The sequence below is a fragment of the Alligator mississippiensis genome, chromosome 3 (assembly GCF_030867095.1).
Source record: "Alligator mississippiensis isolate rAllMis1 chromosome 3, rAllMis1, whole genome shotgun sequence".
Taxonomy (NCBI): domain Eukaryota; kingdom Metazoa; phylum Chordata; order Crocodylia; family Alligatoridae; genus Alligator; species Alligator mississippiensis.
This window is the reverse complement of record NC_081826.1, coordinates 281,504,487-281,517,026: the sequence shown is the minus strand read 5'-3', so window position 1 is coordinate 281,517,026 and position 12,540 is coordinate 281,504,487. Positions and strand designations below refer to the sequence as shown.

The 12,540-nt window shown below is 46.9% G+C and overlaps 1 protein-coding gene across 1 annotated transcript; it reads right to left on the bottom strand.

Moving 5' to 3' along the window:
• Positions 1-2,582: 2,582 nt before the first annotated feature.
• On the bottom strand, positions 2,583-12,235 carry LOC109285255 (uncharacterized). Its single transcript, XM_059725245.1, has 3 exons — positions 12,048-12,235; positions 8,443-8,607; positions 2,583-7,719 (listed from the first exon to the last, which is right to left on the bottom strand). Exon 3 carries the CDS (start codon positions 6,820-6,822, stop codon positions 5,041-5,043), a length of 1,782 nt encoding a protein of 593 aa, XP_059581228.1. The 5' UTR covers positions 6,823-7,719; positions 8,443-8,607; positions 12,048-12,235; the 3' UTR covers positions 2,583-5,040.
• Positions 12,236-12,540: the final 305 nt, after the last annotated feature.

Sequence of the window (12,540 nt, the reverse complement as noted above, 5' to 3'; positions counted from 1 at the left end):
TGCCTGTCTGGTTGCCTTTAGCAGCAGCAGGTGGGGGGTGTGGCTCCAACCCAAAATGCTGCTGCACACTGGTTGGGAAGTGCTGTGCTATGGCAGCCCGGCTGCAGGTTCCCAACACGCAGCTAGATTTTCTCCCCCCAGAACTAACTGTGAACTTCTGTTTGGTCTGCAGTAAGGATGCAACTCAGAACACTTTGCAGGAAACCTTCCCAGTTACAGCTGGGAGCTGCACTTCTGTCTGCCCCCTAACAAAACAAGGGTCAGAGTTTGTAATCAGCTATTCCCGAAGAACTGCCTATTACATGGCTTGGACATGGTCACGTTCTCAGCTTCTCTGCTGCTGTGTGGAGAGTAGAAAAACCAGACAGCTGGAGCCTCACCTCAAGGGAGAGAAAAAATAAGAGCTAGAAGCTGGTATTAAGCCACTACCTGCAAGAGCCATGAAACTGAAGTTACAGAAACACACCGGGGAACACTGAAATGTTGATTTGTTCTGGTAGTGGATGGAAAAATGCTCGTAGCCTGAGCTCAAGGGGGCTGGGTCCTGGAGCTTCTGGCAACAACACTGGAGTACCCTGAATTCTGCGCAGCACAATGAAGCAATCCATCTCCATCTTAGACCCCCATGTCATGATTCTGGCACAAAACAGTTTGGAACGTGAAGTCAGTACTTTTCTGTTCTTGCAGAGGTACAGCAATGACATTATACCATTTCCATATTTAACAGGTAGGGTGGCATGACAGTGAGTCAGTCATCTGTATCCAGGTGTCCTACTTTGGCATACAGTGCCAAAATAGATTCAGCTTTAACTAAAGGTTTTGCTAGGGCATCGTTCTCTACTTACATTGTCTTTCCCCAAGAGACACAGCAATAGCATATTAATAACCAGTTACTGCATAATACAAAACAAAAACAAAGCAAAAAACTGCTGCGATCCTAATGCTTGAGTGCTGTGGGTGTAATCTGCCTGTCCCCACTGGCAGTATTTCTCTAATAGAAGGCATGAAAGCCTTCCCTGACCTTGAGCCTCAAAATGTGTTTGGGGTGAGTGTGGTCAAGATGTGGCATGAAACCAGACAAGTGATCCAGCACTGCCAGTGCTGTGTGAGGCCAGGGCGGGTGCTGTGCCAAAACAAAGAAAGCACTGCCTGTCCTAGAAGGAGATTTCTACTCTGAGAAGTGGCTGTAGGAGCTCAGTTTTCTTAACTGCAAACTCAGTTTTGGATTGAGAGAAGTCATTACATCACCACCTCACAGAGCCTCACTTTTGCCCATGTGATCCTAAAAATCTCTAAATCAGCCTCCTAGACATGAAAAAGTCATTTGAAATATACTGTATTAGCTGGTAAAGGGTCATGAATAGTTAACAGTGGATGCTAAACTGCTTTTAACCTCATGTTAAAATGTAATGGTTAACATGCTTCCAAATCCTAACCCAGTGGATTTTCCCAGTCTTAGACAAGGCCACTTTGCCCACATGTTGTATTAGTACAGTTTAAGTAAAAAACTTTGTGAATGATTTACATGAAAAGTTTAGATTCACAACCCTCTTCCTGCTAATCCTGCAGTGCTGACCAGAGGAAGCAGAATAGATACTAACTTTTGGTATTAACCATCAACAGATTGGATACACAAAAGGGACAGATCCCTGGAGTAAGACAGTGCCATTTTTATATAGCCGCTCTTCAGAGCAAGACTGTACTTCAAGGAGGCTATACAATAGAATTGGACTTTGGACTTCAGATTCGGAGGCTTCTTAAAGCGTGGATGCCGGTGCCAAACTTGTCCCAGTACTTTTTTTCTTAAAGTTGTCTCGGACGGCCAAAGCCGACTCGAGGTGATTTAATAATTGCTCGTTCGTCGGGGCGGGCTGGTGAATAGAGAGGCCGAGAAAGCTTTATGCTTGTAAAACTTTACTTACGTCGCTTGCGGTTGCGACGAAAACGGTCCGGTTGTCTGAACAACTACGTTAGTTGTTCCAGCTGGCAGGGCTCAGGCCAGCACGTCCGTCCACAAATCAAGCCGGCAGGGGAAAGGATACGTCTGGGATTGCGCTCGGCGACGGGGAGAAGAATCGATAGGTGATCAGTCTATCAATCAGCTCAGCCACGAGTCAGATCTCTTCAGAGGCACTCTGCAGCGTGCTCAAAGTTCTCCGACTTGGGCGGAAGTCGCGCTAATTTTTAAACGGCTAGCAAGCCAATTACTAGCCGTCACGTAGGAATAATTTAGAACTGGCCAATAGCGGGACATAAATTTGCATTCGAATGGCAGGAACTCTCTTGCCCCGGGGGTTTTCTGCTGCAACAGAAAACCTTTGCTTTGCAAGAGGCTCTCGTGTGGCGGGAAAATTCCACCGTGCCAAGGCACCAAAATCACTGGGTTGTGACATGGCCCCTTGCCGACGGCACAACTGGAATTTTAGACACATGAGCACATCATCCGGCATCTTTGTTTCGGGACTCACTGACCTGGCAAAGCTTTAACAACCAGATTATGTGTGTGTGTGTGTGTGTGTGTGTGTGTGTGTGTGTGTGTGTATACACATACATACATAAACAAACAACTTGAAAGACCAGTCTTTTCAACAAATTACAAAATACAATAACTTTGAACATATAACAACAACTGTTGATCATTGTCTGATTGGAGAACATCTGCTTGGGACTCTTCTCATCTGGTAGTCAGTCCGTCCTCTCCTACTAATAGACAATGTCAATAAAATACTTAATAAAATGAGAAAATAGTGTTATAGTAAGTTCTGAGCGGATAGACGTTCGCCGTCTCAGCGTCTCCTTCACAACCATCACTCTATTGATTCGAACGAACTGCAGTCTGGTGCTCGATGAATCTCACAATCGGGCGGTTGTGGATTATTACTTTTCTCGGGTCAGTCCTGTGAAGAAAGAAAACAACAACACAAAACAAAAGACTCATAATTAGATTTACTGTAAGGATACTGGGGGAACGTTGGAACAGCGTGTCATCCAGTTGTGATAAACGATAATAGGAGGACGATCGGGCTTCACTTCTAATTGGACAGAATAGGTATTAGGATATTGTCCCGATCGTTGAACGGTCCCTTTATGAACTTGTGGATGAGATTGATGGGGGTGCGGTATTGAGATCCACACTAACTCGTCTGGTTGGAACTTGGGCTCCCAAGGTGGAGGTTTCTGGACATTAGCTTCGTCCCAAAACGGTTTAGCAGTGGTTAGTGAAATAAGGACATCATGATTAAATTTAGTCCAGTTTTTAAATGTCCCTCCTCCTCTAAGGCGAAGTTGTTCTTTGTACAGGCCTATGTGTCTTTTCACAACACCGTTGGACTGCGGGTGGTACGGCAAATGAAGATGCCAGGCTACATTATGAAGATGAGCGAATTTGTCCAGAGTGTTTGAATTAAACGGGGGTCCTCCATCAGACTGAATCTCATGAGGGGGTTGCCAGGTAGCAAATACAGCAGTCAAAGCAGAAATGACAGCAGTAGCATTGCTTTTCCGTAGGGGGATAACCTGTAACTGTCTTGTTCCCAAGTTGACAACAACTAATCCTTTATTTGGCGGCTTAGACCCTGGGAGGGGTCCCAGCAAATCTACCTGCCAAACTTTTCCTGCCTGAAACTGTGAAGAATCGAAAGCTCCGAGTTGGTGCTTGGTTCTATGGCACTTTTCTTTAGCACATCTCACAGGCCTGAGCTACCTTTTCCCAATCACGCCGAGCTCTGTACGAGGCCGGCTCCGTAAGGGTTCGGCACCAACGTTGATGGCAAGCTTGTGGTCCTGGGTGACCCCAATTTTCATGAAGCCACGCGAGGAATGGATTTATTTCAGGACCAGAGGTAGATGTGACAGGCAAGACTATGTCGGTTCGGAGTGGATCTTCTAAGAACTTATCAATTACCTCATGCACTGGATTGGTATCTGGACGATGGGACTTAGTGTGCCTAATCAACGGGAGGCGCACAAATTTAGTTAATGTTTCCCAAATATCTTGCCAATCATTCAAGTTTTCGGAGGGAAAAGCTGTGCCTGTAAGAATTTTATAAATATATTGTGAATCAATTGCGATGATCGGAACTGGGAGTGTATCGTTATGATGTGTTAAACAATGTTCTAGTACCTTAAGGAATCCTAATAATTCACATTTTTGGGCCGAATTATCATCTGGGTCGGCTTGAAAGATTTCCTTATCGTTGCAAGCTTTGCAATAATATCCATAGCCTCCGCCATGTCGGGAGGTTCCATCTGAGGCCATCCATGCCGGGGCAGAAGTTCCATACAATGTAGGGACCTTCTCCTCATTTTCTGGGCTTGGATCAGGTACCGTATCTTCCAACCTCCAACAATGCCAGTTGTAATGCTGGGAAAGCACTAGCGTATTCCAAGTCTTAGATTCTCCCTGAAAATGTGGGTCAACTCTGTCTGCATCCAGCAAGGGTAACAATGTGGCACCGGGAGCGCGTAACGTCCCATGCCCCCTTGCTAAAGGCTCCACCAGTTGTTCGGCTAGGAGGATTTTTCCTACAGCTCCATATCGATGTTGTGCCGCTTGAAGCGTTTTATGGGCTGTATATACTAGTTCATCGTGAGGGTTATGCGAGCCCACACATGGTTGATGGCAAACCCGAGGGTTACGGTTAGTGACTCAACCAGATCGATGGCATGGAGTTGTGTATCTTTAACCGTAGCTAGCAGGCGAAGCAGGTTCTGCTGATCTCCTTTCGTCTAGAGGACAGCCTCTAGGGGGTATCGGTGGCCTTGGACCCAAAATTTGACCTTCGTTGCGACGGCGATAACGTTAGGCCCTTGTACCTTGATCATTTTGGTGGTCTTTTGATGAGGTATCATTGAGGTAATCACATTGGTCTGAACTCCAGTATCGAGAAGGAAGAATGCTTGTTGTTGGTCATCCGGATCGGTAGGGTTGTAAACAGTGAGTTCGGCGTATGGTCGAGAATCAGTAGGGTCAGGTCTGAACTGGAGAAGGCCGCCGGCAGAGCCGACGGCCATTACTCGTTTTTTGATGGGTCCTCGAGTTTAAATCCTAATGCTTCGGCTATACGATATTGGGTTCGTTCTCCCAAAACTCATAACAGATTTTGTAAGTCCGGTGCGGGAGAGAAGAAAACCAAACATGGTTCTTTCCTTCAGGGTTCTTGGAGGTGACCATCCTAGTTCTCGCCGGGGGGTGTACTCTTGCCGTCTAGGTCTCAGTGTTCTGGCTGGGTATGCTGAAGGTTGGTCCCTTATATCATCAGAAACTTCTTCACTTTGCCTCATAAGTGCTTGTAGACGTGGGAGATGACCTAAGAGATTTCCCACCAGTTGACCTGCCATTGGGTTCAAGAAGAGTTGGAGTGTAACAGCATTTGCTCCTCCATATACCTCCACGCAGGCATCTATAGCTTCCAAGGGCGTTGGGATTGCCCCAGGGTCCGATAGGTGGCGATGAGCCCATCTCCCTCTTCGTTGCACAGCGGTTAGTCCCATTGGATTTGTTCTCGGGCTCCATGAGAGATATGACACCCCAACTATAGCCAGGAGGAGTTGCTCCGCAGTAGCCTTCTGTGGATGACCTTCGTGCCAGGTGTGAAATTTGTGGGTTACCTGTCCCACTACGAGCGCCGGGAGCGGGATGGGCCAGTGGGCACTGTCTGTGACCACATTCAAGTCGGTTGCACGTCCTCCGCTCCACGCCGCTTGTCGGGTCAAGGCACTCGCTTCTTCTTTATCTAAGGTGTCAGATCCGAATTCCACTATTAACCGCCCTAACCAGATTGCCAAGGTTTCTTCTGATCTTATTTTAGATTCCTTGCAAAGCTCTTGAATTTCTGGTCGGGTGCGTGTGCGTGAGATAACAGTGGTACGTGTAGCACCATCTTCATCCGCAACATGCTTCGTCACAGCTATCGGGTGTGCTGCAGTAGAGAAAGAGTTAAATTCTTTGTCTGGGAGCGTTGGGTACATCTCTCCTCCCCTTGCCCCCTCCCCTTGGCAAGGAGGCGGGGCCGTTGGGAACGATGTCACCTCAGGGGGCGGAGGCGCCAGGCGGATCCCTGCCTGGTCTTCTGAAACTCCGCCCCTCCTTTCCAGGTTCCCCAGATGGCTCGCGCTTCTTTTGGTGCCATTTTCTGCCAGCGGCATCATGCGGCCGGCACTATAGATAAGCGCTGCTCCAGAGCCTTTTGCTGCCTGCTCCAGCGACTCCTTACCCATCGTATGCATCTGTGCCTCTAAATTTGCGCATTCCCTTAGTAGACCCGCTACTGTTCGGAACAGCACATTCATCATTTTTCCCTTCTTCCATTTAGTTAGACCCCATCTCGGCACATGACGGCCCTTAGTTTCCAAATCCTCCCGGAGCTGAACGAGGAGCTCATGACCCCGCGACTCCGGCACCAAATCCGGACAGTTAAACCAGTCCGTGGGGGTGGATTCCCCCCCTTCCCTTAAGTATCGGATGCATTGAGCGAACTCTTGAGCAGGGGTCAGCTTCTCTGCCTTCCGCGCTTTCACCCCGGCTAAGGATATGGTTGAGGTTTCCTCCAGGGGTCGATAATAGACCCGGTCGCTCCCCATTATGCATCCAAACTCCCCAAGGGATAGCTTAGTTTTCCATTCCTTCACTACGGCTTCTTCTCTCTTTACGGAGAAGTAACCATCAATATTTCTTTCATCCCCTTCTACCGCCTGGTGGTAAGTGATATGCGCCCATAGATCGTTGGCATTCTCTACGTGGCGGTTCCCGGTGTGCCAGGGGCAGCACCTAATTAGGTTTTTCTCCATCACCGTGCCCTTTAATCCCATCCTCGTCGCCATGTCTTGGACGGCCAAAGCCGACTCAAGGTGATTTAATAATTGCTCGTTCGTTGGGGCGGGCTGGTGAATAGAGAGGCCGAGAAAGCTTTATGCTTGTAAAACTTTACTTACGTCGCTTGCGGTTGTGACGAAAACGGTCCGGTCGTCTGAACAACTACGTTAGTTGTTCCAGCTGGCAGGGCTCAGGCCAGCATGTCCGTCCACAAATCAAGCCAGCAGGGGAAAGGATACGTCTGGGATTGCGCTCGGTGACAGGGAGAAGAATCGATAGGTGATCAGTCTATCGATCAGCTCAGCCACGAGTCAGATCTCTTCAGAGGCACTCTGCAGCGTGCTCAAAGTTCTCCAACTTGGGCGGAAGTCGCGCTAATTTTTAAACGGCTAGCAAGCCAATTACTAGCCGTCACGTAGGAATAATTTAGAACTGGCCAATAGCGGGACATAAATTTGCATTCAAATGGCAGGAACTCTCTTGCCCCGGGGGTTTTCTGCTGCAACAGAAAACCTTTGCTTTGCAAGAGGCTCTCGTGTGGCGGGAAAATTCCACCGTGCCAAGGCACCAAAATCACTGGGTTGTGACAAAAGTCATTTCAGTTGACTTAAAACATTCTTAAAATTTACTTTGTAAACATTCACAGTCTGAGAGCAAATATAACAAATTTGAATTTGAAAGGTAAGGGTTTGAAAAAGTTATAAATTACTAAGCTGACTCTTTAGAGTTTTGAAAATGTCTGTCCAGCCATAACTGTGTGAATCACTAGGCATTCTGCCTCGGATATGAAGACAAACAATCAGCATCTCCCCAGACTTGCATATTCACAACTCATGGACTTCAGTGAGAGCCGTGTGTGCACCTCTTAAGTACATTTGGCTTGTAATGAGCCTTGTGTTCAGTATCTGAAAGAGAAAATATTCAGAAAGAGCAAAGGTGTCTACTAGCTTAGAGAGAACTTGTTTATCAACCTTAATGATGAGCTCCCCTAGTGTATAGTGTTAACATACCTTTATAACATACAAAGGTTATTATAAAACATCTCTGTTCAGTATCAGGCCCTGCTGCCAGGCTGAATGAGCTCTGTGGCCATAATAATTACATTTAAGCTGGTTCTAGAATTCATTGTTATCTGCACAACTCCAGGGGCCTCGTTTATTCATAGAGCTTCTACTTAAGAGAAAAAGTGTTTAAAAAGTTCGCTAAAATGGATTTTCTTTAGGTGAATGGTTTTTTCGATTGCTGTCCAAGTATCCAGCCAGACAAGAGCTGATTTCCACTGGATTTCCAGCAGCCTGCTGAGACCTACTCAAGCACTTTGGGCCACCCCAGCAGTCACTTCCCCAACTCTTGGCTGCCATGCTTTTGCCTTCCGATGTTATTACAAATGGTGGGAGCCTGCCTTCAAAGAATCAGGGTCCTATGCTTTGCTCTATGTAGTTGGACATGGCTATTACCCCCTGTAACCATCTACTACTGTGCTTTCTTGCCTTCTCCAACAGTTTGCTATGCACCCCACCCACTTGTCACAATCCAGACACCCACTGTGGCCTCCTGCCTCTCCTTCAGCCACTTCTATGCCTCGTGGCTAATACAAACCCCTAACAGAAATATAAACGCCTACTTACCTCCCTGAGAGTCTCCCGGCAGAACTCCTTCTTGGCACCTCCCCCTGCACAGCCCTTTTCCTCTTCCGGCTCTTTCCCTCTGGTCCTAATGCAATGTAGTCTGTTTAAAAGAGCTCATGTCTCTTCCTCAGTAATGGGGGAGGGTCCCCTATTACAGGTTACCACCTTAGAAAACATTAATGTAAGCATCAGTTAGGGGACAGGACTAAAAACAATGGTCTCAAACTGCAGCAGAGGAAATTTACACCGGAGATTAGGAGAAACGTGCTGGGCCTGAGGGCTGGAACAGGCTACAGAGGGGTTGTGGAGTCTTCATTCTTAGCAGTTTTCAAGGGCAGGTTGGACAGACACTTGGCCGGGATGGTTTAGTCAGGGACGATCCTGCTTTGAATAGGGGGCTGCACTAGATGACTAACAGGACCCAGCCCCAGGGGCAGCCATGAAATCCCCAGTGGTCAAGTGCCTCCTGTCCCACTCCAGCTCCTCGGTACCCTCCCTTTTTACCTCACCTGTCATGCCTTGATGCATCTGATAGTGTTTAGGGAGGCTGCCAAAGGGTGCCAAAGCGAGCCTCTGTTCCTCAGCCAGCTGGTCCTTCCCATGCTCAGCTAGCCCCCGCCTTGTCTCTTGGGCATTAAATTGCAGCCCTTCTGGCCCCATCAGTGCCCGAGAGCACCAGTCACTTATATTTGGGCTTCCAACCTCCCCTAGTGCCATGTCCATGCCTTGTAGGTGTCACTTTGGCTTCATCCAGCAGGCCCTCTGGCCTGTCCATCCAACAACCCACTCAGCTTGCCAGGCCCCTGGCCCTGGCAAGGCTCTCACTACTCCCCAGGCCCCTAGCCCTAGTTCAGCTTTTGCCCTTCTTGGGCCTTCAGCCCCTTTCACCAGGCTTTAGCCCACCTAGCCTAAGCCTGTGCTGCCTTCAGCTCTTCCCTGGCTTTCATCTCACTTCCATGGCCTTAGCTCTCCCAGCCTTGGCTTAACTCCTCCAGCCCTCTGGCCCCAGCACAGCTGCTGTAACTCTCCACCAGCCCTCAGCCCTCGGGATCCCTGACCCCAAGCTAGACTGCCTGTCACAGTGCCCCACTAGGCACCCCTCCATCCTCCGCTACAGCCACAAATCGGTCCTCTGGTTCCCAAGCTTAATCACAACATAAATACAAGCAAACTGCTTTACAACTAAAATCTACCCCGCTCTGGGTCACTGCCTCACTGCAAGCCATAAGTCCCATTTGACTCTCCTCCACTCTGTGGGACAGCTCAGGTGACTGGCAATCCGTCTCCTGCAGCCATCACCCTCAGGAGCTCCTCTCTTTGGGGCATGCATAGCCAGACTGCCTGCCCCATTGGTCTCAGGCTCTGGGCTTATGTGGCCACCAAAGCCTAGGCCCTTCCTGTCATGTCTCTTTTTCAGCCACGCACAGGAGTTTCCATTTTGACTTGATGGCCAGCTTGCCCTCCTCTGCTGCAGCTTAGCCCAGCTGCTTGGAGCCTTTACTTCTGTGCTGCCTGGAGGTTTGTCCCTGGGTAGCTTACTGCAGTGCAGCTAGCTCCAGCATGGTCCCTCCCCAAGTAGGAGCTCCTACCCGTGTAGTCTCTGGCTTGCTTGCTTCCTATTAGCTAGTTTACTGTGTTCTTTTAAAATAGATTTCATATGTATATTATTTCATATATAAATACAATATATAACAAATTAGTGCACATTCCAATAGTTATATTTGTTTTTGCTTTGATCTTAAACTGAATAATATAGTGCTAGCCTCCTAGCATATTAGTAAAGGTTCTAGTTTCTCTTTAATTGAAGAAAAATGTGTTGCAGTATTTGCAATGTCGCACCTTACCGTGTACACCCCTCTTTTCAAAATCCTAGATCTACCTATACTAAGTCACATTTGTACTAATCATCCTTTTAAAAAACGGAGTGCTTTATTGACTACACTCAAGTGTCCACAGCTCACTGATTTATAGTTTTCAGGCTAAAGAGTAATGTAAGGAGCCTTTGTCTAGCTGCCAACCCCACACAACAAGCTTGGCCTGCCACTCTCCCCTTAAAATTACAGGAGCCACTCCCTGTTACAATGACCTTGTAAGGTCCCTTCCCGTTCTACTTTCCTACGATTCTTAATATCTCCTCAAAAAACAGGGGCTTGAATTAGACACTAGCTCAGACTTTGTGTTTCTCAATCACAGACCTGAATTTGCTGTAGAACCGGTTAGACATGATACCTCTCATCCCTTTTTATACACAGAGCTGAACAAATGGGCAAGACAGGCGCAAAAGGAAAAGGAAACGACTGTAGTAAGCATGCCTGAAGTAGGACTATAGCAGAAACCCACGAGAACAGTAGCCCTCAGTGTGGCCGTTTACTTTCAGATCTACATTTGGTTTCAGGTTACAAGTAAAAAAAAAAAAATGGTTTATTCTTTTAACTTCCAGTTGCAGCCTGAGACGCAATTAACCCAAGCACTGTCTCTCCCACAGCACCACTAGCAATAAATATGCTAACTCAGTGGAACCAGGGCACCACCCCAGGGACGAACAAGCCTGTGAAACTGTAATATTTGCTTCATAATCACACAGCAGACTTTCCAGCCTTGCCTTCCTACTGTAGCAAACAAGCCCGACCTCCAAAAGGTTTTTTCACAAAATCTCAATCTAAGCCAATTCTGTTCTTCACAGCAAAAAATAAGTACAAGCAATTAGAGCCACGCGCTTCTATTCACAATACAATTTAAACAGACACATCAAGGTGTGGCTCTTGGGCCTTTGGTGAGTTTCCAGTGCAGCCCTTATGTAATCAGAAATTCAAATTCAATTTGAATAAAATCAAATTGAATTGTGTGTCATTTCCACTTTTGTATTTATTCATTTTTTTGTGGAAATTATAAAAAAAACTTTTGAGATTACAGGTTTATTATTTCTGTAAGAGGGCATGGAACAGGGGGCACCAAAATACAAGTTTGCCCAGGGCACTATTTTTTCCCTAATGCCTGCTCTGGATCAGAACCTGCCGTGCTGGTGAGGAAGCACAAAACCCGGTGCATCTCTCTGACAACACCGGCATTAATAGCACTCAGGTGCAGACAGCAAAAGAACAAGATACACAAAGAACAGCTGACTAAGAAAGGATTTCAAATACTCATTCTGACTGTGACCATAGACTTTTCTGGCCACAGGAAGATCTCCATCAGGGGAATGATTTGTTCAGTGTATTTTTCTGTTCTCATTGCCATAGGACAGAAATAACAACTGGACTGTTCTGCAGTGCCAGGGAACCCAAGAACACCACACTTTAAAGAAAGCTGAATGTACTAGTTATCCGAGTTCAGATATCTACAGCAGCTGGTATCTGTATTTTAGATATTCACACCTCCTCAGGAAAAAGAACAGGGAAAACACAGTAAGAGGTGAGCTAATATTTGCCAGCCAGGAGAAAGGAGCAGCTGGCAGATGTAAAAAGGGTCTTTCATAAGCTTAAATGAGCAGCTACCAGGAAAGACTGCAGAGAAAAGATTCCTGAGAGGAAAGTCACTGTGGAAAGGTCAGCAGGGAGCAGAAGATACAGAGGAAGCAGCCTGTGGGAAAGGAGCTGGATTCTTACTTTTTTGGATGCAAAGGATCTCTGGGGCAGAGAGGCTGCTTTTTCTTTGTGAAGCTGGATTGCAGTGACACAGTCAGAGCTACTGATGTGCCTACATTACAATTGTGTCATCCAGGTTTTTGCATGCGGCATCCTGCAATCCCTGCTTCAAGTTGAGCACCTTGCTGTACAATAACACTCAGTTAAAAACACCCATCTAGACAAGGGAAACTCCTCCTTTCCAGCACACAGGTAGCTGGGTAGTGAGGAAGTACTTCAAATATGCATGTGGAAGTATTTATTCAACACCTCAAGGTTTAAAGTTACAGCAAATGACCATAGATTATTTTGGCTGTGACTTAGATGCTGGTTATTTGGATTTTTCCTAATGACTTCAAAATCACACAAGAATTTGGATGGGATTTCTTCCAAAAATTGAAAGTGGAAATTCAAACATTACAAATAAACCTCACCTGGTTTCCAAGATGCTTGAAAGCAACTATACGAGAAGGCT